This window comes from Thamnophis elegans, chromosome 1 (assembly GCF_009769535.1).
Source record: "Thamnophis elegans isolate rThaEle1 chromosome 1, rThaEle1.pri, whole genome shotgun sequence".
In the NCBI taxonomy this organism is placed as follows: domain Eukaryota; kingdom Metazoa; phylum Chordata; class Lepidosauria; order Squamata; family Colubridae; genus Thamnophis; species Thamnophis elegans.
Genome location: NC_045541.1, coordinates 132,432,938 through 132,455,480, shown reverse-complemented (window position 1 = coordinate 132,455,480; position 22,543 = coordinate 132,432,938). Strand labels below are relative to the sequence as shown.

Genomic DNA, 22,543 nt, shown 5'->3' with positions numbered 1-22,543 from the left:
GGGCCTTACCCCAAATCAGATTTCATCTCTAAGCATCAGTGGCCACTGAAAATCATTACAATCATACCACACTAGACTATGATACTGATGAGTTATTTGCAAGTAGCTGGCTTTCCTGTGACACATTTCCTGTGATTGCTTTTCAATCAGATTGAGATCCAGGCTTCATCTATTATTTGACGTTATTCAGCCCTGTGATAAGATTAGCTCGTCTCATTCCAGTGACTGAATTAATGACCATTTCCATATGGTGAGCACATTGAAGGAATCCTCCACACACACACACACACACAATATTTCACAAAAACATCAACCATTAACATCCAAGAATTATAGTAATGGATTCACTGTTTGATCCTTTTACCTTTTTTATTGGATGTTATTTCAAAGGCTGGAGCAATAAAGATGCAATAAACAGATGATGGCTAAACTGAGTCTTGCTTTCCAGATGTAGATACAATTGCAAACACATGGTCGTGCATGTGTACACAAACCAAACTAATTTCTCACATATACTGGATAGCGAAGAATTTCTTGAAGCATTGCAGCTTTCTATCCTACCTCCCCCACCTCCCACTCCCATTTTCTCCCTGTGCCAAATGCATTTTGTAGGAATATGCCTACAGCTTTGATTTCAATAACTAGCTATAGAATACTTTTTATGTAGACTTACATAGAACATTTTAATTTACTGGAGGATACAGCAACAAGTAAGGGAGGTATTAAATAAGGAAACTGAGAGTGTGCTCGTGTTCAACCTATGATTTGATAAAGTGTAAGAAACATTTTAATGGAAGTCGAGGTTATAAAGTTTAAGGTGATACTTGCCTGTTTATATATGACTAGAAGCAGAAGGGAAAGGCACCAGGACTATGAACAGATTTGATCTGGAGTTTAAAATTGATAGTGATTTGACTGAATGTCTGGAAAAATTAAATTTCTGAAGTGGATTCCTGAGTCAGTTTGAACAATTCAGTATTTCTGTGCATGCCTTAAATCTGTGATGGCGAACCTATGGCACGCGAGCAATCACCGTTGCTCTTCCAAGTTCTGGCATGCTGGCCAGATGGTCTTCATAGGTGTGGGAGCATCAGAAACCAGAAGAGCAGCCATCCGGTGCGCAAGCACGTGCCAGGAAGATGATCTTCCGGTTTCCAGCATGTGCTTGCGCACTGGCCAGCTGGTCTTCGTATGCATGCCCAGTGTGCACATGCCCACCAGGCGGCTGCTCTTCTGATTTCTGGCACACATGTGCGTGTGCTTCCGTTTCAGCATTCAGTCCCGAAAAGATTCACCAACGCTGTCCTAAATTGTCTTTTCCAAATTGATGAGGAAGTCTAAGCTGAATCAACCTGATTCAGTGATTCTGTTCCAACAGTATCTCTGTTCAGGAAGTCCTAAATATTTAAGAATTATTCTGCATTTTCACAAATATCTTTCACCAAGTATTTTTTTACAAGAATAGAAAGACTGCAGGATCCAATCTGGGTTGGTCATCAGGACCAGAGGTTTTGCCTTCCAAGTTTTCGGACTCATGCCGGAGCCCATCTTCAGGGAACTTCTCTTTTGCAGAGTTTGTGCTGTTCTCTCTGTGGTGGCTGCACACCAGGGGTGGATTCCTGCCAATTCTAACCTCTTCCTTAGAAGAGGTTCCACAAATCTACCGTGCCTTAGGTTCCAGCTCCCTCCCCCCCCGCCCGTCCGCATCACACTTCCCCCGCCCGCCGTTCACTGATTGGCTGCCTCTAAGAGTCCTATCTAAATCTTAAAGTCTTAAAGCTGCCAAGTTTGAACATCCCTGGGTTTTTTTTCTAAAGTGTTAGGGGTGCAAGGGTCTTTTAACTTGACAGCTTTAAGACTTGTGTACTTCAAATGCCAGAGTTTCTGAGCCAACATTTTGGTTGCTAAGCAAGAGCGTTGTTAAGTGAGTTTCACCACATTTTACAAGTTGGCCATGCCCACCCAGTCACATGACTGCCAAGCCACTCCCACTCAGTCACATGGCTGGCAAGCTACTCCCACCTGGTGACATGGCCAGCAAGCCACTCCCACAAAGCAGGCCACACCTACAGAAGAGGTTCTAAAAATTTTTGAAACCCACCACTGCTGCACACACACTCTGCTAGGCAGAGTGTGGCAGCACAGACATTGCTAGTGACAAGTTCCCTGAAGATGGGCTCCAGCACGACTCCGAAAGCCCAGAAGACAAAACCTCTGGTCCTGGTGACTGACCCAGATTGGATCCTGCAACATCATCCTGGGATATGTATTTTCCCCTTCATTCGTAATAGAAAGGCTACTATGACTTAGCCAGCAAAAAAAGCATGGGGTGCTTTTTATAAGTATTCAGAACAATTTCTCATTTGATCTATTAGAACTCAGAATTCACATGCATTTCTGAAGCCCATCCTGCCTACTCTGGCATGAAGATGTCCCACCAACCTTTCTAGAAGACACAGCTTCATGATGCTAAAAAGAGGCAGCTTAACTTCATATTTAACTGTTTTCTTTTAAAGTAGCGTTTTCCCCCTAAGGAGGTTTGTCAATGGCTTCAGAGCAGGATGTGGCTGATGACACAGATCCAGGGCTGGGATCTGCTCCAAGTGGACTCTCCAGATTGCTGCAGGTCACCCTCCAAGGCTATTTGGCTTGGCCACTAGAGGAAACATTTGGGGATGCATCTGCCTGCAACTGTTTCAGAAAATGCCAGTCAGGCATGACATCTATAGATGCAGATTCTGTACTCTTCCTAAAGAGTGCCAGACTTGTTTTAAACATGGGTTTACCATATGGAAAAGCCACTGAGAAAGTCCCCCCAACCAGCTTTCATCTCCATTTGGGGCTAAATTCTGCCGCCGTTCATCTTCTTTCTTCATCTCCCACCTCCTTCCTTCTGTTGCTTTGGCAAGGCAACTTGGAAACTGTTCCTTTGCTCTGCTCTATCTACGAATATGTGCACTTCAAATTTCTCTGAAAACACCAACTGCGGGTGAAGTGGCAAGAGACGGAAGTTGCCCTCCGAGAAGTTTGTCTCCTTCCATCTGTGCAACTGGAGACTACACAAGTGTCATTCCTGTTTATGAGAACAACACAGAAAGCCATCTGACACCTAATGTGCCCAGGAAGGGAGGGAGGACCTCCCCCCACAGCCCCATGTTGTAGTCATCTATATTGTTTTGCTTACAGTTCATCAACTCTTTTCCACTTCACCAAAGCAAGAGAGAACAAAAGTGTTGTGACCTACGCTCCCTGATACAGTAAAAAGCACACGCTTGATCCCAAAAACCCTCTTTTTATTTCAAAGTCTCTGAATTATGTTCATTCACAGCCCGTAATGAGTCCCAAATAGTTGTAAAAGAGTCCTACAGTAGGCTGCCAAAGTCTTTCGGGATAAGGCTGATAAGCACCCACCTTTATCCTCCTTGAAACGCTGCCAAAGACTTAATTGGCAATTAGCTTGGCAAGGCAACATGGAGGAAAGAGTCAAAATGGAGCTTCAGAAGACGGAGGTTCAGAAACTGACCAGTATGAACCAAGTTGCTTCCTGCAAAGCAACTCCTTTGCTCCTCCTTTATGTCCTATGGGAGGGGCCAAGCTTTACTCCTGAATCATCCCTTCTTAACTGTTCTTGCCTTCTGGCAGCTCTACGCATGCGCACACTGGGAACAGGGGGAGCCTGTTCCTCTGCCTCACTGCTGTCTGACTCTGGAGGCTTCAGAGGCAGCACGTAGCTCTCAGATGGCCTTGGTCCCCTCTCTGCCTCTGACTCAGAGCCCTTGTCTGAGTCTTCCCCAGACTCTAGGACTGGCCCATGTTCCTCCCCAACATCCTCACTGTCCAACTCTGCTGCCAGCTCCACAGGCCGCCTGCAAACCACAACGAAGAGATTCAAAACACTCATCATACTTCCTTGAAATAAAAGGTATATTCTAACTACAGTCTCTGTTCTGACCCCCTCCTCCGTCCAGTAACGAATGCCGAGACAAGCTTAAATGAGAATGTCCTTTAATAACAAGTTCAGACTCTCGGTGGCTGAAAGCCAAGTAAACAAACAGATAAGGACCTTGGCAGCAAGGCCGACAAACTTTGGCAGCAATTCAGACAAACTCTGGCAGCAATCCAGCCTGCCAAGCTTGTTTCTCTTTAGTCAAAGCGTTGACTTCTGCAAGAAGGGCGTGGCACAAGCAGTCTCTTTTATAGTCTGGAGAGGAGCCTAATGACCATCAGCTGAGAGTAATTACCTCCTGTAATTATGTAGTTGTTCTTGACACCGAGTAGCCCTTCAACGGCATGCCTCCCGGAACAACTCACAGTTGGTTTCTGGATCACTCTCCCTTGTCTCCTCCCCACTGATCCAAGGCTCAGGCACCACCTGGTGGCCAACCAGTCTCTCTGCGCCCTGCTCGGAGTCGGAACCCTGTCCAGGGTCCTCCACATCCTCCAGGGCCGACTCATAGGGCCCCTCGCTGTCGGAGTCTGGTGGCAGCTCCAATGGCTCCTGCTGGGCCACAACAAGTCTCTATCTCATATTCTCTTGGATGGGTGATTTTTTGTGTGCCTGGGTGGGAGGGGGTTTTTGTTTTGTGCTTCAAGACATTGTTGACTTCTGGCAACTGGCTGGACAAGTTCTTGACAGTTTTCTTAGCAAGATTTTGGAAGTGGTGTGCCATTGCCTTCTTCCAAGCCAAGAGAGGGTGATTCCAGGATCTTTTGTGCCTATGGCAAAAAGGGCCACTCCAGCTTCTGATCTGGCACTTTAATCACTACCCCAGCTTGAGTGGGTAACTGGCAGCTTTCAGTCTGGAATAGAATAAGTACTCCTGCATTGGGCAGGAGGTTGGACTAGAAGACCTCCAAGGTCCCTTCCAGCTCTATGATTCTGTGATGATTCTATGGTTTTCAGAAGCTTAACTCTCTTTGTTATGAAAGCAATTGTAATTCAAATGACAAAATGTAGAGAGAGAAAGATGGACCAGCCTGCTATAACCAACTGTCCCCAATAAGGAGAAGTTGTTTCGGCAGATTTTCACAGTAATTTTTTTTGCCCTTACCGACAAATCTCTTTCTATGAAGGCAAGGTATGTAGAAGATAAACCAGTTTCCTTTCAATCCTGGGGCTGCATTGACATCTAGTGGTCATAACATCAAACAGCTACTATGTTGAAAAATGCCAAATTTGTTTAACAAGACCCCCAAAATACAAAGACTCTTCTGGATTTAAACAAAAAACACTCTTCAATTATTGTTAATGATTGCAAATGGAGGTATTACCCCTGTTAAAATAGGATACCTCTCCCATTAATATGGGCTCCCTCTCCCTCTGGTAATCAGCATGGTGTGAAAGTACGATAAATGAACAAACTTGTGCTAAAAGACTCAGCTTAAATGGATTACAACGTAGCACAACAAGAGGCAGTTTAACTTCATATTTAGCTGTTTTCTTTTAAAGTAGTGTTTTTACCCTATGGAGATTTGTCAATGGCTTAGAGCAGGATGTGGCGGCTCTACATTATTAGTATAGAACCTCTCTGTGTAATATAGTTATTCCCAACAGGAGGTCATTTAGCTGACTTCAGTTCTTGAATTTTCTACCAAAGTGCCATGCATTTGTACAAAAACTTAATTACCGGTATACCTATAGTTTGAGTTCTCTTGCACTGGATCCACCTTTCTTTCAACAGCTACATACTTTGTCCAAGGATTTTCTGAGTTATTGATGCTTCCTGTAGGAAGCCCCCTCCACCAGAAGAATGAAATATTTTTTTGGGGGGGATAGTAAAGGCGTAGAATATTAAAAAGGAGAAACGGAGAAACATGTTCTTAGAGGCAGAAAGCAGCCCCCAGTCTTTCTTAATAGCCCACAGCAGATGCCAGCACTTAAGGAGATAAGGAGCTTATTGAAAGAGGAAGCCAACTGTCTAGATGGCTCCATTCATAAGCAAAGCAAACACAGCCTGCAAAAAGCCCATTCAAGAAAGGATATTTAAAAACCCTTTACAGCAAAGTTTGACAGCTAACAACAGCCATGCCAAGCAGCTGCTCAGCCAAAATCCAGCACAGGACATAAGCCATCAGCCACAATGGGAATTGCCCAACACCCTCTTTAAAAATAATATTGCACAAACTTCAAAAACACAGAACTATATAAGAACCCTTCTGCTCACTCAGTTAGTTATTCAGCTGACCCAGAACTGCACGCTGTTTTTGTGTGTGGTTCTGTTCATCAATAAACTTCCTTTTGTTTCCAGCAACTTTCTTCCAGCTTGGAACTGAACCAGATGGATTTTTCTTCCAACATACCTTTTGTTATTCCTTCCTAATAACAGTATGTTATGAGACTGAGTTCTGGTGATGACTTGTCTACTAGGAAACAGATGTAACATGGGCTTTATTTTTGGCTCCCTTTGAAACAAGAACAACATACTTTCATGTAATAGAAGGGAAACAGCATGGAAACACTTAGCAGTTTCTGCATGGCCACCACTCCTTAAAACCCAAACTCTATGTCAGAAATTCACCTGGGCTACACAGCAGAAAAGGAGAGACTTCCTGCAATGAAGCAGTGAAATGGAAAATTCTTCATCTGTCATGGAAAAATCAGGCCTGTCCTCCTTTACTAAGAATCGTCCCCAAAACTTAAAATAATTTTAAAAATTGTTTTATATTAGTTCAAGGCTTTTTCTCACATGGACTCTAATCACAACAAATCATGGCTATGCAAATCATAATTAAGAACAGAGGATAGTTTGGATTTCCTTGATTTCTTTTATTTCCCATCTGTTCAGCACTCCTCTTCATACTGTATGTTTATTCCAAAGCCTTCTCCATGGGGCGGCACTCTCTGAGCAATGGCTCAGTGTTTTGTCAAGAATCATTCTGGTTTAGCAGCTTTTTAAAAAGTATTGTTTATAATCTGGCTCAATTCAACCCACACACTGATGGAGTCAAAACTTGCAGCGGCCAAATACAAAATGTCTTTTGAGCTGTTGGTATATCCCAGTTGGAGTTCTAGCATAAAAGAGAGTTCAGGATTTATATGGTTGGTCATGCAGGGCTGCTATCTGTTTCCAAGCTGTCCTTTCTATTATATGCAAAGGTGCCTTCTTTTTTTTTAACAGGGAGCTGAATATAAAACTCATATTGCATGCATTTCGTACTATGCAAGATATCACAACAATTAAGTCTCCTGTGACATAATTAGGAAATTTCATGATATAGTACAGTGATGGCTAACCTTTTTGTTGTTGCATGCCAAAAGCACCCACACATTTTAAACAGTGCGTACGTGTGTGCCAGTGGTGGGTTGCAGGCGGTACGCCCTGATACGGGCATACCGGATCCTGCCTGGAGCACTGGGTACCATTCTGGTACGGTGCTCCAGAGGGCCCACCCGCCTGTCTGAGCTCCTTACCTATCCTTTAAGCCTTTGGCGCTTATGCACATGCGCATGGTGCGTACGGCGCCTGCACAACACTCCACCGAGAAGTTGGAGCGTCAGAGAGGCTTGTGGAGGCGTCACAGGCAGGTATGATGCATGCGCGCCATGCACATCCACGTCCCCTACCAGTAGGAACGGGATACGGAACCCACCACTGGCATGTACCCACACCCACAATGCAATGCGTCATGATACCCCCCGCATACCCCGTCCCCTGAGCATGCGCACATGACCCAGTTTCCCTCCCCCCCATGCATGCATGTGTGACTCCCTGCACCCCGATTTGGGCCTAGCAGGCCTCCCTAAAGTCATCTGGGACCAAAAATGGGGCACAAAGGGGGTCCACTGCCCCCGCCCCCACACATTCCCTGAATCATTCAGAGGGAGAAAAACGGCCCTACAAGCAACCCAGAAGTCAGAAAATGGGTCATTTCCTGCCTGGGAGGGTGGGGCGCCGAGAGAGGCTGTTTTCGCCCTCCCCAGGCTCCTAGAAAGCCCCTGGGGAGGGTGAAAAACGGGTTCACTGTACCAACATGCGCAAAAAGTGGAGGGGTGTGGAGGGTATGTACACATGCATGGGGGGAGGGCACACATGCTCACGACCCCCCATGCTCCCCCCGCTTTTGGCACGTGATGGCAAAAAGGTTTGCCATCACTGACCTATAGGGATGAACTTATAACACTAAATTGCTCATTGAAACCTAGACTTCCCATAATTATCCTCCTGTTCTGAGAAATATTTATTTTGATTTCCAATACCACTTGGATTTATTTCTGTGAAAATCTATTTTTCACCTACAGTCCTCATTCATGTTGTTGGAACTGGTGAGGCACAAAGGAGGTTCTTATATTAAACTAGCAGCAAATTATAACATCGTATCCCAACAGATGAATCACATCATTTTTCATTGAAGGAAGAGCATACAAAGATGCCTTCATAGTGACCATTCCTCCTAGGATGCGCTTAGAATACCATACAGGTCTTTTGCTTGCAGAAATTCTTAGATCAAAACTTTCCACAGTGCTTCTAATTGAGCCCACATCTCACCAGCATGCTAAATTTCAAGCTGCTATGTGAAGACTGGGATAGCCGCTCTGTTTTCCTTGTTATTATTTTGGTGTGTGTTCTGAAATGAGACTTGATTCCTGGGCCACCTCTCATACAAATGGAGCTTCAGGTGTGCCCGCTGCCATGTGTGAAAGTGGAGCTGTGCATGTACACCCACTGCTTGCTTGGCCCTGTTCTGAAGGGGTCACAGCCCGGTACCAGGCCACACCCGGCAGTTGGGGACCTTATATTAGACTGCATCTTGGGATTTTAGATTGAGGAAGGCTGGTTGATTTCCAATATCATTGCAAATGCATTTAATGACAATGATGGCCTTGGATAATTTATTTTAAGGTTTAAGCCTTAATATAAAAAATATAATGTGTTTTAAGCACATCCGTTACACTAGTATTTTACGTCTTGATTTTGCAGTTCCTTGTTAAATATACAAACCTGTAACTAAAATATGGAAAGCTTCTGTCCAGAGACTCTTAAACTTTCCAAAACAGAATGATCAGGATTATTCACTGGTCACAACTGCTAAAAAGCTCTATGTGTAACACCAGTACAGTGGTGGGATTATCATTTTTTACTACCGGTTCTGTGGGCGTGGCTTTGTGGGCATGGCAGGGGAAGGTTACTGCAAAATCCCCATTCCCTCCCCACCCCACTAACCTGCTTTCCAGCTCCATTCTCTGTTCTGTCCTCTTCAGGGCAACAAAAGAAGATCAGCTGGGAGGTAGCAGGAGCATGGCCAGTTTATTTGCCGGTTCTCCAAACTACTCAAAATTTCCACTACCGGCTCTCCAGAACCTGTCAGAACTGGCTGAGTACCACCTCTGCACCAATAATATACTTTTCTACCTTAGCTGTTTATTCCTATAAAATAGCCCTTCCCCGACTTTGGAGCCAATTGATGATGACACCAGCCTTTCATTAATCTCTAGCCAATGTGGCCTGAATTTCCAGGAGTTGTAATCCCCAGCACGCATAGGATGTAACTTTGACAACAGTTGCCTAAGTGTAACACCAGTACAGTCTGGACTCTGGAGTCAGCTTATGCAGTCTACACTGAGCATAAATCCAAAGGGAGAAACTCTATTGCAGAAAGCACACTCTTTAGGAGGTAAATGAACGGCTGTTCTGACAGAGGAACACAATGAGGTCTGACGTGGAAGAAAATATAAGAGTGGGAGAACTGTTAACCTTTTGGGAAGAGATTTCCGACGGTAATTGCATTACTTTGTCCATTTCCCTTGATAACCAAAACCCAGAAGCTTTTGAAATTGAAAGAGGCACAGTATTCCCTTTCCATAAAAAACGAATTATCATCAATCAATCAATCAATCAATCATCATCAGTGCCATTTATTTCAGCAGCCAGTTTTCTACCATGGCTAACCAGCGATACTGAAAAATCTATCTGCTTTGGTTTCTCACAGCAATTGTCATTCAGTTAACAAACTTAATATAAAGTAACAAAAAGAAAAAGAAATCAAAGAGAATACTAAAAATGGAAGAAAGGAATAAAAAGTATAAGACAAATACAAAAGAAAGAAAAAAGTGCAGAGAAATGGCTTCTGATCTTTTTTGCAGCAGTTATAAATACAATTATAAATTTATTTCTTAGTCTATGGTTATAACATGACTCTCTTCTTTCGATAATCTATCCTATCTAATCATCAAAACCATAAATCAAATGTTTATTTTTTCTGTTTTACGAGAAAGCCCATAAGAGGTTTCTAGTCAGCAATAAACATAGATATTAATCTTTTCTCATGAAAAAAGTCAATTTATCCATCTCAGCAAATTCCATCATCTTCACCATTTTGCTAAAATGCTAATAGCCTTTAATACACTGTTGCTCCCAATGGCCATTATCGAAATACACAGGAACACTTCTATAAATGATCTAACATTTTCTGGTAAATATGCTATGTTTTAGCCATGTTTATAATCTTACTATTCGAAACTATCCCTGATAAAAAGCCCTTCTTTCTGTTTGAGGACCATGCCTTTATTTACTTGAGATGATCTTTTTCTCTGGTTGGATTTAAGTTTCCTCACACTCTTTGCCCAATTATGTTTACATACAAGGGTGAGTTCCCACAGGCACTGCCGGTTCACTCATGGGCGCGCTATGTGGGCATACACAGTACAATAACAATTGTTCTATGCATGCGCAGAAGCAAAAAACAAGATGGGGGTGCCTATGGCATCGCCCGGAGAACTGGTTTGGGGCATGGCAGGTCTGGGTCGCTGCTGGTTCCAGCGACCCAGGCCACCAAACTACTACCAGTTCAGCTGAACCGGTCTGAACCGGTAGGAACCCACCACTATTTATATACAATATAATTATTGGCTGCCATATTTCTGCCTAGATTCACACCAGTGGTGGGTTGCCAATTTTTTTACTACTGGTTTGCGTGTGCTCCCGCGCATGCGCAGAAGCATCCAGGTGGGTGGGTGGAGCCTCCCACCGCCGCTATCACCGGTTCAGCCGATCCGGGCCGATCCGGGAGCAACCCACCTCTGATTCACACTCTTCTTTTTTTTTTTTTTAATATGTTTTGTGCACCCTCCTTACATTCCCTTCTCACTCCCTCTTAATTCCCCCCTCTTCTTTCCCTCTACACCTCGCTTCGGTGTGTTTCTAGTATTCATTGGTCTAAGATTCACACTCTTCTTGTATGCTATCTTGATGGAACAATAAAAATATTTAGATTAAACAAATAGTTAGATATCTGGGGCTATGAATTCATCTACGTAGATGATTTCTATATATTATAACAAGATTCAGTATATTTTACCACTATATTTCATGGGTAGTTACAATAGTAAAATATTCTTTAGCTCTCATTTGAGCTTAACTATTGCCTCACAATATTTTTTCAAAAGAGAGTCGAGCACTATACAAATGAAACAAACCCTACCTCAATGTTTCACAGTAGGCTTTAAAAAGAAGTTTGGTGTTCTGGGATATTAATTATTGAATGAATCATATTTTCTTTCTGCCATTTTGCTCTAAAACCTGGAAAACCCAATCCTTATCGGATCATCATCTAGGAAAACCAAAAGATAATTCAATTGTCTGAAATAAGTACAAAAGATGGACCTTTTGCGTTGTCTTTGTACTTTGTAATCAGCTGTTCTGCCAATGGAATAACAATTTATTCTGTAACTATGGAAACTTACTATGTAACCATGACAAGATATTTTCTGCTTCTACTACGTTGGAATTATTGTTAAGTTGACATGCTATTTTTGCTGTGTATTTTCCTAAACATATTTTCCCATTATGGAAGATGTTTGTTTTGTACTGTTACCGGTACTTGAAGAATCTTCATTCTCAATACACAATGTTTTGATAGCATACAGTATTAATTAAGAGGGGAAGCAATGAAACTGAGAACAATATCCTGCAGCATAATTTGTAATTAAATACACATTAGTGTAGCATTACATGGAAATCCAGTAAGTCTGTATTATGAAAATTTTGATTACCTAGTTTTCATATCGGTACACCTTCCTTCCTTCCGTCCCTCCCTCCCTCCCTCCCTCCCTCCCTCCCTCCCTCCCTCCCTCCTTCCTTCCTTTGAAAGTTAGCATCCACTCCTCTCCTAGGAAAATGAAATATTCTAGGAAATATTAAAAATGCAGAATATTATATTTTCCCTAAAGGAGAAACATGTTTTTAAAGACATAAACTCAGAGCCTCAGCTCCCTGACCCCTGCCCCCCAAAATGGCGCGCCTGCCCTTGCCCCGTTTTTGGTCCCAGGAGGCTTCAGGGAGGCCTGCTAGGCCCAAAATGGGAACGCAGAGGGGTCGTGCGCATGCTCAGGCGAAGGGGAGCGCAGGGGGTCGTGCACACATTGTATTATGGGTGTGGGCACAGACATGTATGCTGTCATGTATGCATGTGCGATTTCAGCACGCAAGGAGAAAAAGGATAGTCATCACTGACCTACGTAAATGAAGGTACCACAATATTCCATCTTCCTGAATCCATTAAAACTACATTGGAGTGCTGTGTGAGAAAGTATATCTGTTCACATTTGGAGGAATGTTTGTGATACTGATCCCTATCTTTAATACCATAAACTTTATGACATAAAACATCCTTCCCCCAGCTTGGTCCACAATATCCTCCTGGCAAGACCATGATGTCTGGGCCTTATGGGAATTGAAACCCAACATATCTTAACTTCACCACTCTGAGAAATAAAAGAAAAGTCTCTTTCCAGTAAAGTTAACCACCCATTGACTTCATAAGAGACATCCATGTTATTTTCTTGGCAAGCCATGTTGGTTATCCAATTATTGCAGCTCTGAGCCTGCTTCACATTCTGAAATGAGATGAGATTGACTGGCATCTCTAGATGAGTTGGCCAACATTTTCTAAGTCTTGACTATGGTCTGTTTCTGCCCTCTTGCCTTTTTGACTGCCCTTCACAAATACCATTCATTATACATTCCTCTTTTGGATGTAAAGAAATCAGCTTCTACTACAATACATTTTATTGTTTTATTGCTTAAACTTAAGGTCTGTGGATATTCAATTGCCCCCCCCCTACCTCCAGCACTTATTACTCAGCCCAAAGCATATTTCTTAGCTTCCTGCCAGCACTCATCTTTTAGGACTATTTTTCAGCTTCATCATCCTCTTCCTCCTCCTCTTCATCGCCATTTTTCTTGGGTTTCTTGACCGGCTCCTCAACTCTATAGTGACTAAATTGAAAATGAAGAAAAAACAGTATGGTTAATAATAAAGTAACTTTGCTGAACTTTTCTTCCTTTTCTTTTACTTTTCCAAGTTCCTTAGGATGCTGAAAATAACTAATAACTAAATGCCCAGAAGGCTTGAAAATATCGCCCTATACTGTATATTGAGTTTGGGGCACATCAATACAAATGGTCAATAAGATCACAAACAATGCTTCTATTGGTATGTAAGTCTCCCACCCTCTTTTTTAAAAATAAAAATGTTTAATGTAATAGCATATAGCAGTCACCTGTAGTCCACGTAGCCTGTTCTGTTAGGGTCTAATTTGCGCACCAGGTCTACAACTTGCAGCCGTTTCAGGGGGATCTTTGATTGCTTGAGACACAAGAATATAATTATTGCATAGATCTTGGTTATCGTTACAATGGGCAGCAGCCCTTGGATGACCTTGAGTGGTCCACCAATTGAAGCAGGATCACATCTGGTTATAAGGGCAACCATTGTGAAAAACTACAATTGTAGGCTAGACTGGGAAGTTGGAAATAAAACCTGGAAAAAAAGACAGTGATCAACTAATTCGGCTTCACTGCTAAAATTTTGTAGACATTAGGAGCAGAGTTCCCTTTGAGAAGTCTCAAAAGGTGGAAACATCTAGCCCGTGATAGCAAACCTATGGCACGCAAGCCACAGTTGGCACAGTGACCTCTCCGTCTCCCCAACTCAGCTCCACTGCAAATGTGTGCATATCTCCCTCCAGCTAGCTGGTTTTCGGGTCTCTGCCCCACATCGGGGGGGGGGGGGGTGTGTCAGGCACGCATTCCATTATGGGTACATGTACACTTTTGGCACGCAGCGACAAAAAGGTTAGTCATCACTGACCTTGCCAATCTTGGTTGATTTACCCTACTTTACGGAGTATAAGACACACCTTTTTCCCTCAAAAAAGAGGGTGAAAATCTGGGTGCATCTTATACACTGAATACAGCATTTTTGGCCTAACGAATTCCACCCTCTTTGAAAAAATGGATGTGCAGATGGATTGGGAGGCTTGCAAAGTGCTCCTGGGGTCTTGGGAGGGCAAAAATGAACAAAAAACCACCCGTTTTTGCCTCCCGCAGCCCCAGGAGCACTCTACAAGCCTCCCAAAGCCTCTGTATGCCTTTCTCTTTTTTTTGCAAAAAAACAACCCATTTTTGCAAAAAACAGACCATTTTTGCCTCCCCCAGCCCCAGGAGCACTCTACAAGCCTCCCAAAGCCTCTGCATGCCTTTCTTTTTTTGCAAAAATCAACCCATTTTTGCAAAAAACAGACTGTTTTTGCCCCTCCTCCAGCCTCCAGGAGCACTCTACAAACCTCCCAAAGCTCTGCAGCCCTCCCCCCCCATTTTTGTTTGCAAAAGACAAGGTGTGCAGAGGGTTTGGGTGGCACGCAGAATGCAAAAACATTTTTAAAAAATTTGCCTCTTCAAAATCATGGTGCGTCTTATACTCCGGTGTGCCTTATAGTCCAAAAAATACAGTAAGTAAAGTAAAGTGAAGGTTGAAGTAAATGTAGCCAGATCTGAATAGTACTTGGAGGGAGATCTAATTACTGCTCAAGAGATGTAAGTTAGACTTATAATTTTAAAAGTTCCCAGAAGAAAGCAAAGGCAACAAACATACTAATACTCCTTTCTCCTCCTATTTTCCCCACAATAACAACATCTTAGACTGATAGCAGTTTGGGATGGAAGTATTTTTTTGCAATAATAATTTTCATCCAAGAGAAGGCAGAAAGCCCAACCCTACTCATATTAGATCCTGCATTTCCTTACCAATATCCATAATTGGACATTCCATTTCAGCTCCCAATCTCAGTTTTAGCCACTACCTGGTAATATGTTAGCCATTAGGACATTACTCTTTGAGCTATAGCTCTATTTCTATCCGTCTTTTTAAATGTTCTCATAAATCCACCATGTTTGTAATGAAATTGTTGGAACAGATTCATCTTTACAGATTTCACTTCTTTCCTCACTGCATTTTTTCTTTCCCGTGTAAGCCACAAAGACTCCCTAAGCAAGCTGGGCAGCTGTAGAAATTGAATGAATGAATGTTTTTCTGTGTCATCAGCATAAGGGAGAAAAGTCTATATCAATATCAATAGTACATATGGTGAAGACAGTTTGCAAAATCTTAAATGTAGCATACATGTAGGAAACTTCTTTTTCAACTCACACCTTTACCCTCTGAAGTTGAAAATGTCTGTTTATTGAAGGTATTTTGCTTTGAGACTTTTTGGGAAATATCAATATTTACTGTTTCACATTTACTTTGGCACACTGTAGTGAGTGAGGAAGGAGTTCTTGACAGAAATATGCAAGTTTTGTTGCCAAGGCAACAAGAAGTAAAATATTTGTTGAGCCCAGGATGTCCTCACAACATCTGGACTTGCAAGAGTTTGTTATAATAGCTAAACTCAATCAAAGTAGTTTTAGCCTTCTGGTGGAGTTGATTTCCTGGTCTAGTCCACCTAATGCAGCTGTCATAAACCTTTTTCTGTGTGACATATTTGGTCAACAGGGGCCACTCAATTAATGTACTGCTTAGAATCTTGGCATTCATATCCCCATCAAAGATGGGCAACAAAAGGCAACTATGTCCTATATTTCCTTGAGTACTTTAAAGGCCCCTCAGAATCTTTAAAATTCATGCCACCAACATCTCACTGGTGTTAAATAAAAATGATGTGATTTTCCTCTTTCTCTCTGGGAAAAACACAGCTACGATGGAAATAAGGTAAGAAGCTTTTCTTAATTATTTTCTGTCAGAGTCTGCACAGTGTGACTACTATTTCGAGACAACCCAGGAGCAAAATAAAGTACATAGTGGTTTATATACAAGACTTATATCAGAGGTGGTATTCAGCAGGTTCTGATCAGTTCTGGAGAACTGGTAGTGGAAATTTTGAGTAGTTTGGAGAACCGGTAAATACCACCTCTGACTGGCCCCGCCCCCATCTATTCTCTGCCTCCTGAGACCCAGCTGATTGGGAGGAAATGAGGTCTTTTGCAATAACCTTCCCCTGGAGTGGTGTGGGAATGGAGATTTTACAGCATCCTTCCCCTGCCACACCCATCAAGCCATGCCATGCCACAAAGCCATGCCCACAGAACTGGTAATAAAAAAAATGAATCCCACCACTGACTTAATTCTGTATCTAGGGGATCCTTGATTGTCTTCTTGCTGACGTTTCATTACCCCAAACTAGTTAACATCATCGATGCACTGATGATGTTACCTAGTTTGGGTAATGAAACGTCTGCAAGAAAACAACCAAACTCAGAGAGCACCAGGGACCTTGTTTCAATCCCGAGCCAAAATATACATGCACATGTTAGGCGAATACCAGGCAAGCAAGCAATTTTCAACTCTACACGGGGAACCACAATGAAGATAAAACACGAGGAGAGAGAGAGAGAGAGAAACACGAGGAGAGAGAGAGAGACGCCCTCATATGGCCTCCCTTATATAGACAGCTTCTTAAAGTGGCAATAACCCTGCTCACTCATCCTCATGTCATCAATTTGGTTTACAGCCTTACAGCAGCTGGTCAGCTATTAAATCGTCATTACCTTGATGTTTTCCTTTTTTAAAATCTTTTTTTAAAAAAACTTCCTCACTCCTCTAATGGAGAAAAGGACCAACTGTTCCAGCCCTCTTCATACTCATGCCATCTGTGGCCTCTGACTCTTGGGCAACAAAAAAGTTGAGGATAGGGAAGGGAGTGCAGATTCCGACCACAAAACAATAAAATAGCCTTTTCTGATCATCAGTATAATTTTATATCTATTTGTTTATTTATTTCACTTGTATCCTGACTTTATTATTATTATTATTAATACAAATAACTCAGTGTGGCAAACATATCCAGCACTTTCCTTCTCTCATTTTCAACAGCAATCCTGTGAGGTAGGCTGGGCTAAGAGAGAGAGACTGGCCCAAACTCACTCACCTGGCTTTTATGGACAGGGCAGGACTTTGAACTCACTTTCTAACCCGATGACTTAACCCTAGACCAGTAATGGCGAACAGAAATGTCACACGTGTGCTCCGGAAAAGCTGAACTTCCGGATTCTAGTGCACATGTGTGCCTGATGATCAGCTGACTGGAGCGCATGCACAGGCTGGTTTTCAGCGCTGCTGCACACATGAAGCGATGACGCTCTGGAAAAGCGGAACATTCGGGTTCTAGCATGCATAGCTTGCTATGGGTTCTAGGCTGACAATCAGCTGGCTAGTGTGCATGTGTACACTGGTTTTCAGCACTGCTGTGTGCACAAAGGACAGATGATTGTTGCATGTGCATGCATGCCAGAAACCCGGAAAACAGGCAAGGCTGTGCATGCTGGCCAACATGGCTTCATGTGCCACTTTGGGCACATGTGTGCCACAGCTTCACCATCATGGCCCTAAACCAAGCTGGCTCTCTGCTTTTTTATCTGTCTTGGTTTTTCAGATGCAGATGAGTTGAAAGTTGTAGTGGTAAAAAGCTGGAACGCTCTAATGTATTTAAAATTCCCAGGGATCTTTTGGGGTTAACCGTAAAAGTTAAAAGAATTCTACATTTTGAAACATTACCAGCATCATGGCTCTCCGAAACTCTGCCACGGGAATTTTCATATCACCATATTTATCCATACTCTTAAAAAAGTCCCAAGGCTTTAGTTTGTTGATATCTAAATAGACCTGGGGATAAAAGAGAAAAAAATGAAGAAGTGAGTGAGACCACAAGTTCAGTATTTTAAACCACTTCCCTCAGGGTGGCATCAAGTGTCTTTGGGTAAATGTGCCACAACATCCGTTTCTGCAGTTCTAAGATAAAGGCTAAGTTTTCTGTTGCTGAAAACTCAACCTGCATCCCCTGGATAGGGCTCTTTGATGAGGCTGTTGTGAATTTTTCTGCTTTCTAACTATTAATACTTAAGCAGTCATTAAACCTTGTCCATTTTTCATTTCAGAAAATATAACATTACTTTTGGCCAAACTATAATTTCCTCTTTACAACTGAATCACTTCCCTTAAGGCAAACTCATGGTCTCCAAGCTTTCTCTTAGTTTTAATGCTTCTTAACTCTGATCCTGCCATTCTAGAACAGCCAGCTGCAGGCTCAGAAACCTCATTATGCTGCTTAAGGAATGGTTCTCCTGAGGGACTCCTTCAAATGGATATATCTCTTTTTGGTAGCACATTCATTAAATTTCTACTCTCATTGCGAATCTCTTTCTTTAGATCACAACGGGCAAAAAGTGGCAAAGGATGACTGGACTGTAACTTCCACCGTCCATCAAAAGAAGCCATTTGGCATGGATTAATGAAACTGAACTGAAACTCAACCATGGCCGGAGAGTCACGCAGATAATCCTTGCTTAGCGACCACAATTTGGACAGCAGCTCAGTCATTTATCAAAGCTATTGCTAAGGGAAACATCACGATTTTACAATCTTACTTCAGCTTCCCTTTGCATCACTTACTTGTGAAGACTAAGTTCAAAGACTGGTTGCAGTTTCTTTTTCATCATCGTTATAACTATAATTGACCATACAAGGCAGTCACTAAATGAGGAGTACCTGCACATCTATGTGCTACATAGCCGATTATTTACAGTACAAAGTGGGTAACATGATGTTGTGTCATTGTGGTTTGGCAGAACACAATGGAAAGGCTTCTACTATCTTCCTAGGTGTAAATGTAATTATTAGTTGATTGGAATAGTTATTTAAAGCTAAATATGTTTTAACATTCATAGTGCTGGCACTTTTGGTATATAATGCTTTTTTCAGAGAATTCTATCTGGGGCAGTGGTGGGTTTCAAAAATTTTTAGAACCTTTTCTGTGGGTGTGGCCTGCTTTGTGGGAGTGGCTTGCCAGCCATGTGACCGAGTGGGAGTGGCTTAGCAGTCAAGTGACTGGGTGGGTGTGGCCAACTTGTAAAATGTGGTGAAACTCACTTAACAACGCTCTTGCTTAACAACCAAAATGTTGGCTCAGAAACTCTGGCATTTGAAGCATGCAAGTCTTAAAGCTGTCAAGTTACAAGACACTTGCACCCCTAAACCTTTAGAAAAACAAACCCAGGGATGTTCAAACTTGACAGCTTTAAGACTTGTGGACTTCAACTCCCAGAATTCCTCCTCCAGTCATGTTGGCTCAGGAACTCTGGCATTGAAGTGTGCAAGTCTTAAAGCTGTCAGGTTACAAGACCCTTGCACCCCTAACTCTTTAGAAAAAAACCCCAGGGATGTTCAAACTTGACAGCTTTAAGACTTTAAAGTTTAGATAGGACTCTTAGAGGCGGGCAGGACGATTGGTGAGCCAGCCAATCAGTGAGCGGCGAGCGGCGGGGCAAGCGTGGTGCGGACGGGTGGGGGGGGAGTTGGAACCAGTTCTAAATGGCATGGTAGATTTGTGGAACCTTTTCTATAGAAGGGGTTAGAACTGGCAGGAACCCACCCCTGATCTGGGGGATCCTTGGTTGTCTTCTTGCTGATGTTTCATTACCCCAAACTAGTTAACATCATCGATGCACTGATGATGTTACCTAGTTTGGGTAGTGAAACATCTGCAAGAGAACAACCAAGCAGAGAGCACCAGGGACCTCTTGTTTCAACCCCGAGCCACCAATATTCTTCTTTATTAGTAATTCTATCTATCCGTTTCCTGCTTTGCATATAGCTTTAAAACATGTTAGTTCAGCAGGCAATTGAGGAGCACATCAGAGGGCAAATAATGAAAGCAGTGTCACAACACCATCATGACATAGGTTTTGCCTCTTTCAATTGTACCTTGTGACATTCCACATCCTTGTGGAAAGGGCAGAGCCTGCATCATAACAGCAATGCTGCTTTTAAATAAATAAAACATTCAGATCCTACAGATACTTCTGGTTATTGCTCCATCAGGGGCTGTTTCCAGAGTTTCCATTTAATATAATATGTTTTTACTTTAATACAATACAGTTTAGTTTGCTGACTTGGGTAATATAATTATGATGGGCTTTATTAATGCTGTAATGTCTATGGGCAAGGCTGGCAACCAGCCAAGAAGGCTAGTCTCTATAGAGAGGCTATCAAAGCAGTAGGAAGAAATTTCTCTGATCTGTAAAAAAAAACATATTCAATGGATTGCAAAAATTTAGAATAGAGTAGATCCTTTCATTTCAGCTATTGATCCATATGCCACACAGAAATTAGGCCCAGACTAAAGAATTTGGCCTTCACTAATTTGGAGGGAGCTGAGGTACTTACCAAAAAGTGTTCAGAACATTTGAGATAAAGCTTAATATTCTCAAAAACCTGGCAAATTCTAACATAATTCTGAGGGCGTGTCTGTTTCTATGAGCGTGTGTGTACATATATGCAGGGGTGGGTTGCTACAGGTTTGTCTGGGTTTGAAGAACCCGTAGCTAACGTTATGGCCGGTTCAGAGAACCTCCAAATCCCACCTCTGGCTGGCCCTGCCCACTCCTCCCCTCCCAGGTGTCTTCACGTGACGCATTTTGGATGTGAAGTAAGTGCAGGGCACACGCGGAGGCTCCGGGAGGGAAAAAAACAGGCCTCCCGGAAGGCTTCAGGACCCCAGGGGAGCAGGTTTTCATCCTCCCAGAGGCTCGAGTAAAGTCTCTGGAGCCTGGGCAAGGTGAAAACACCCTCCCCCATGGTGCAGGAGGCTGAATGGGCCACGCCTATCATAGCCACGCCCACCCAGCAACCTGGCAGAGAACCCGTTGCTGAAATTTTTGAAGCCAACCCCTGCATACATGTGTATGGAAGATATTGTGGTATAATGGTTAAGGTTCTTAAGCTGGTCAGGAGTGAGGAAATTCAGGTTCATGTCTTCCCTTAAGCATGGAAGACAGCTGAGTGACTTTGAGCCAGTCACGCTCTATCAACCTGGGAAATTGCAAAACAACTGTCTACCAACCCACACTGACCCTCCATGAATGATTACGGTCCATAACCTTCAAGGAAGAGGCCTTATCCTGCAGTAGTTGATTCAGGTTGTACTCAAGGATGAAATATCCACTGATTAATAAAGGCTGAACAGATTTTTAAAACTATGTATTTATTTTTAACACTTGATTCCAAACCCTGGAGCAATTTGCAGCTAATTTACTACGGTGTCTTTCATTAATGCAAGGTTTGAATGGCAAAGCATTAATCCAGACACATTGCAGACGGAAAGGGGGATTGGCCATAGGGTCATCTAAGTTTTGCATTATTGGAGAACATGAGAGCTCAAGAAGGACCCAATATTCTGAGTAGAAGCCTAAAACATACCTCAGGTAAAGGACTGACTGTTACATTTACCTGAATCAGCTTCATAGCATCTATCTGATGCTCGGTTTTCCGCACAACATGACCTCCAATTCCTCCATAGATGATATCTAGTTCAGGACGTACTTCACAGACATGATCTAACAGCCGGATGAAGCCTTCATTTACAAGCACATTCTAAAATAGAGCCAAGAGCAGGATAACAGGGTTTTGGGGTTAGAAATAAAGAATCCCTTCCCCACCTTTTAGTTCCCATAAGAAATTAGCCTCTGAAACCATTTCAATGAGTCATTCTAAGTACAAGTTGGATGGCTATGTCACTGTCCTCCAATTTTTGAGTCAGAAGAAAAATATTCTGGCATCTCTCTCTCTCTCTCTCTCTCTCTCTCTCTCTCTCTCTCTCCCTCCCTCCCTCCCTCCCTCCCTCCCCCCCTCTCTCTCTCTCTCACACACACACACACCACACACACAAACACCATATACACACACACACACAACACACACACACAAATTCTACCCAAGGATGAGGCCAGCAAATAGTGATATGCTTACAGTAGCACTTGAGGGAGAAAAGGAAGATTCCCAGTTTCATTTTTTCCCACCCAGCATTTGTCCTCTGTCAGGAAAAACAAGCAGCGGCCACTTCCTTTAAGATGTGGCAGGACAGAGACATAAAAGCATATGGAGAAACCTGCTGCTTTGGGGTAGCCACTTTTGAAGGTGTCCAAGTGACAGGTTGTATATGTAGAAGGAAGGAATGCTCTGAACAAACGTTTAGCACTTTTCTGAAAGAGCACTAAATTTATATCTTAAAATAGTCTGACTCACCAGCCACAAAGAATAGAATAGAATAGAATAGAATAGAATAGAATAGAAGAGGCCTTGGAGGTATTCTAATCCAGCACCCTGCCCCCTGCTCAAGCAGGAGAACCTATACAATTTTAAATAAGTGACTGTCTAGACTCTTCTTTAAAACATCCATTGTTGGAGTGCCCAGGATTTCTGGAGGCAAGCTTTT

The 22,543-nt window shown here is 42.7% G+C and overlaps 1 protein-coding gene across 1 annotated transcript in view; it reads right to left on the bottom strand.

The window, feature by feature from the left end:
* Positions 1–13,126: 13,126 nt before the first annotated feature.
* LRRC74A (leucine rich repeat containing 74A) overlaps positions 13,127–22,543 on the bottom strand; it is a 31,442-nt gene continuing 22,025 nt past the window's right edge. The window contains exons 11-14 of the mRNA XM_032213748.1: positions 21,559–21,702; positions 17,830–17,937; positions 13,499–13,584; positions 13,127–13,214 (exon numbers count right to left, since the gene is read on the bottom strand). Coding sequence (XP_032069639.1) covers positions 13,127–13,214; positions 13,499–13,584; positions 17,830–17,937; positions 21,559–21,702 — 426 coding nt within the window. The remainder of the gene's footprint in view (positions 13,215–13,498; positions 13,585–17,829; positions 17,938–21,558; positions 21,703–22,543) is intronic.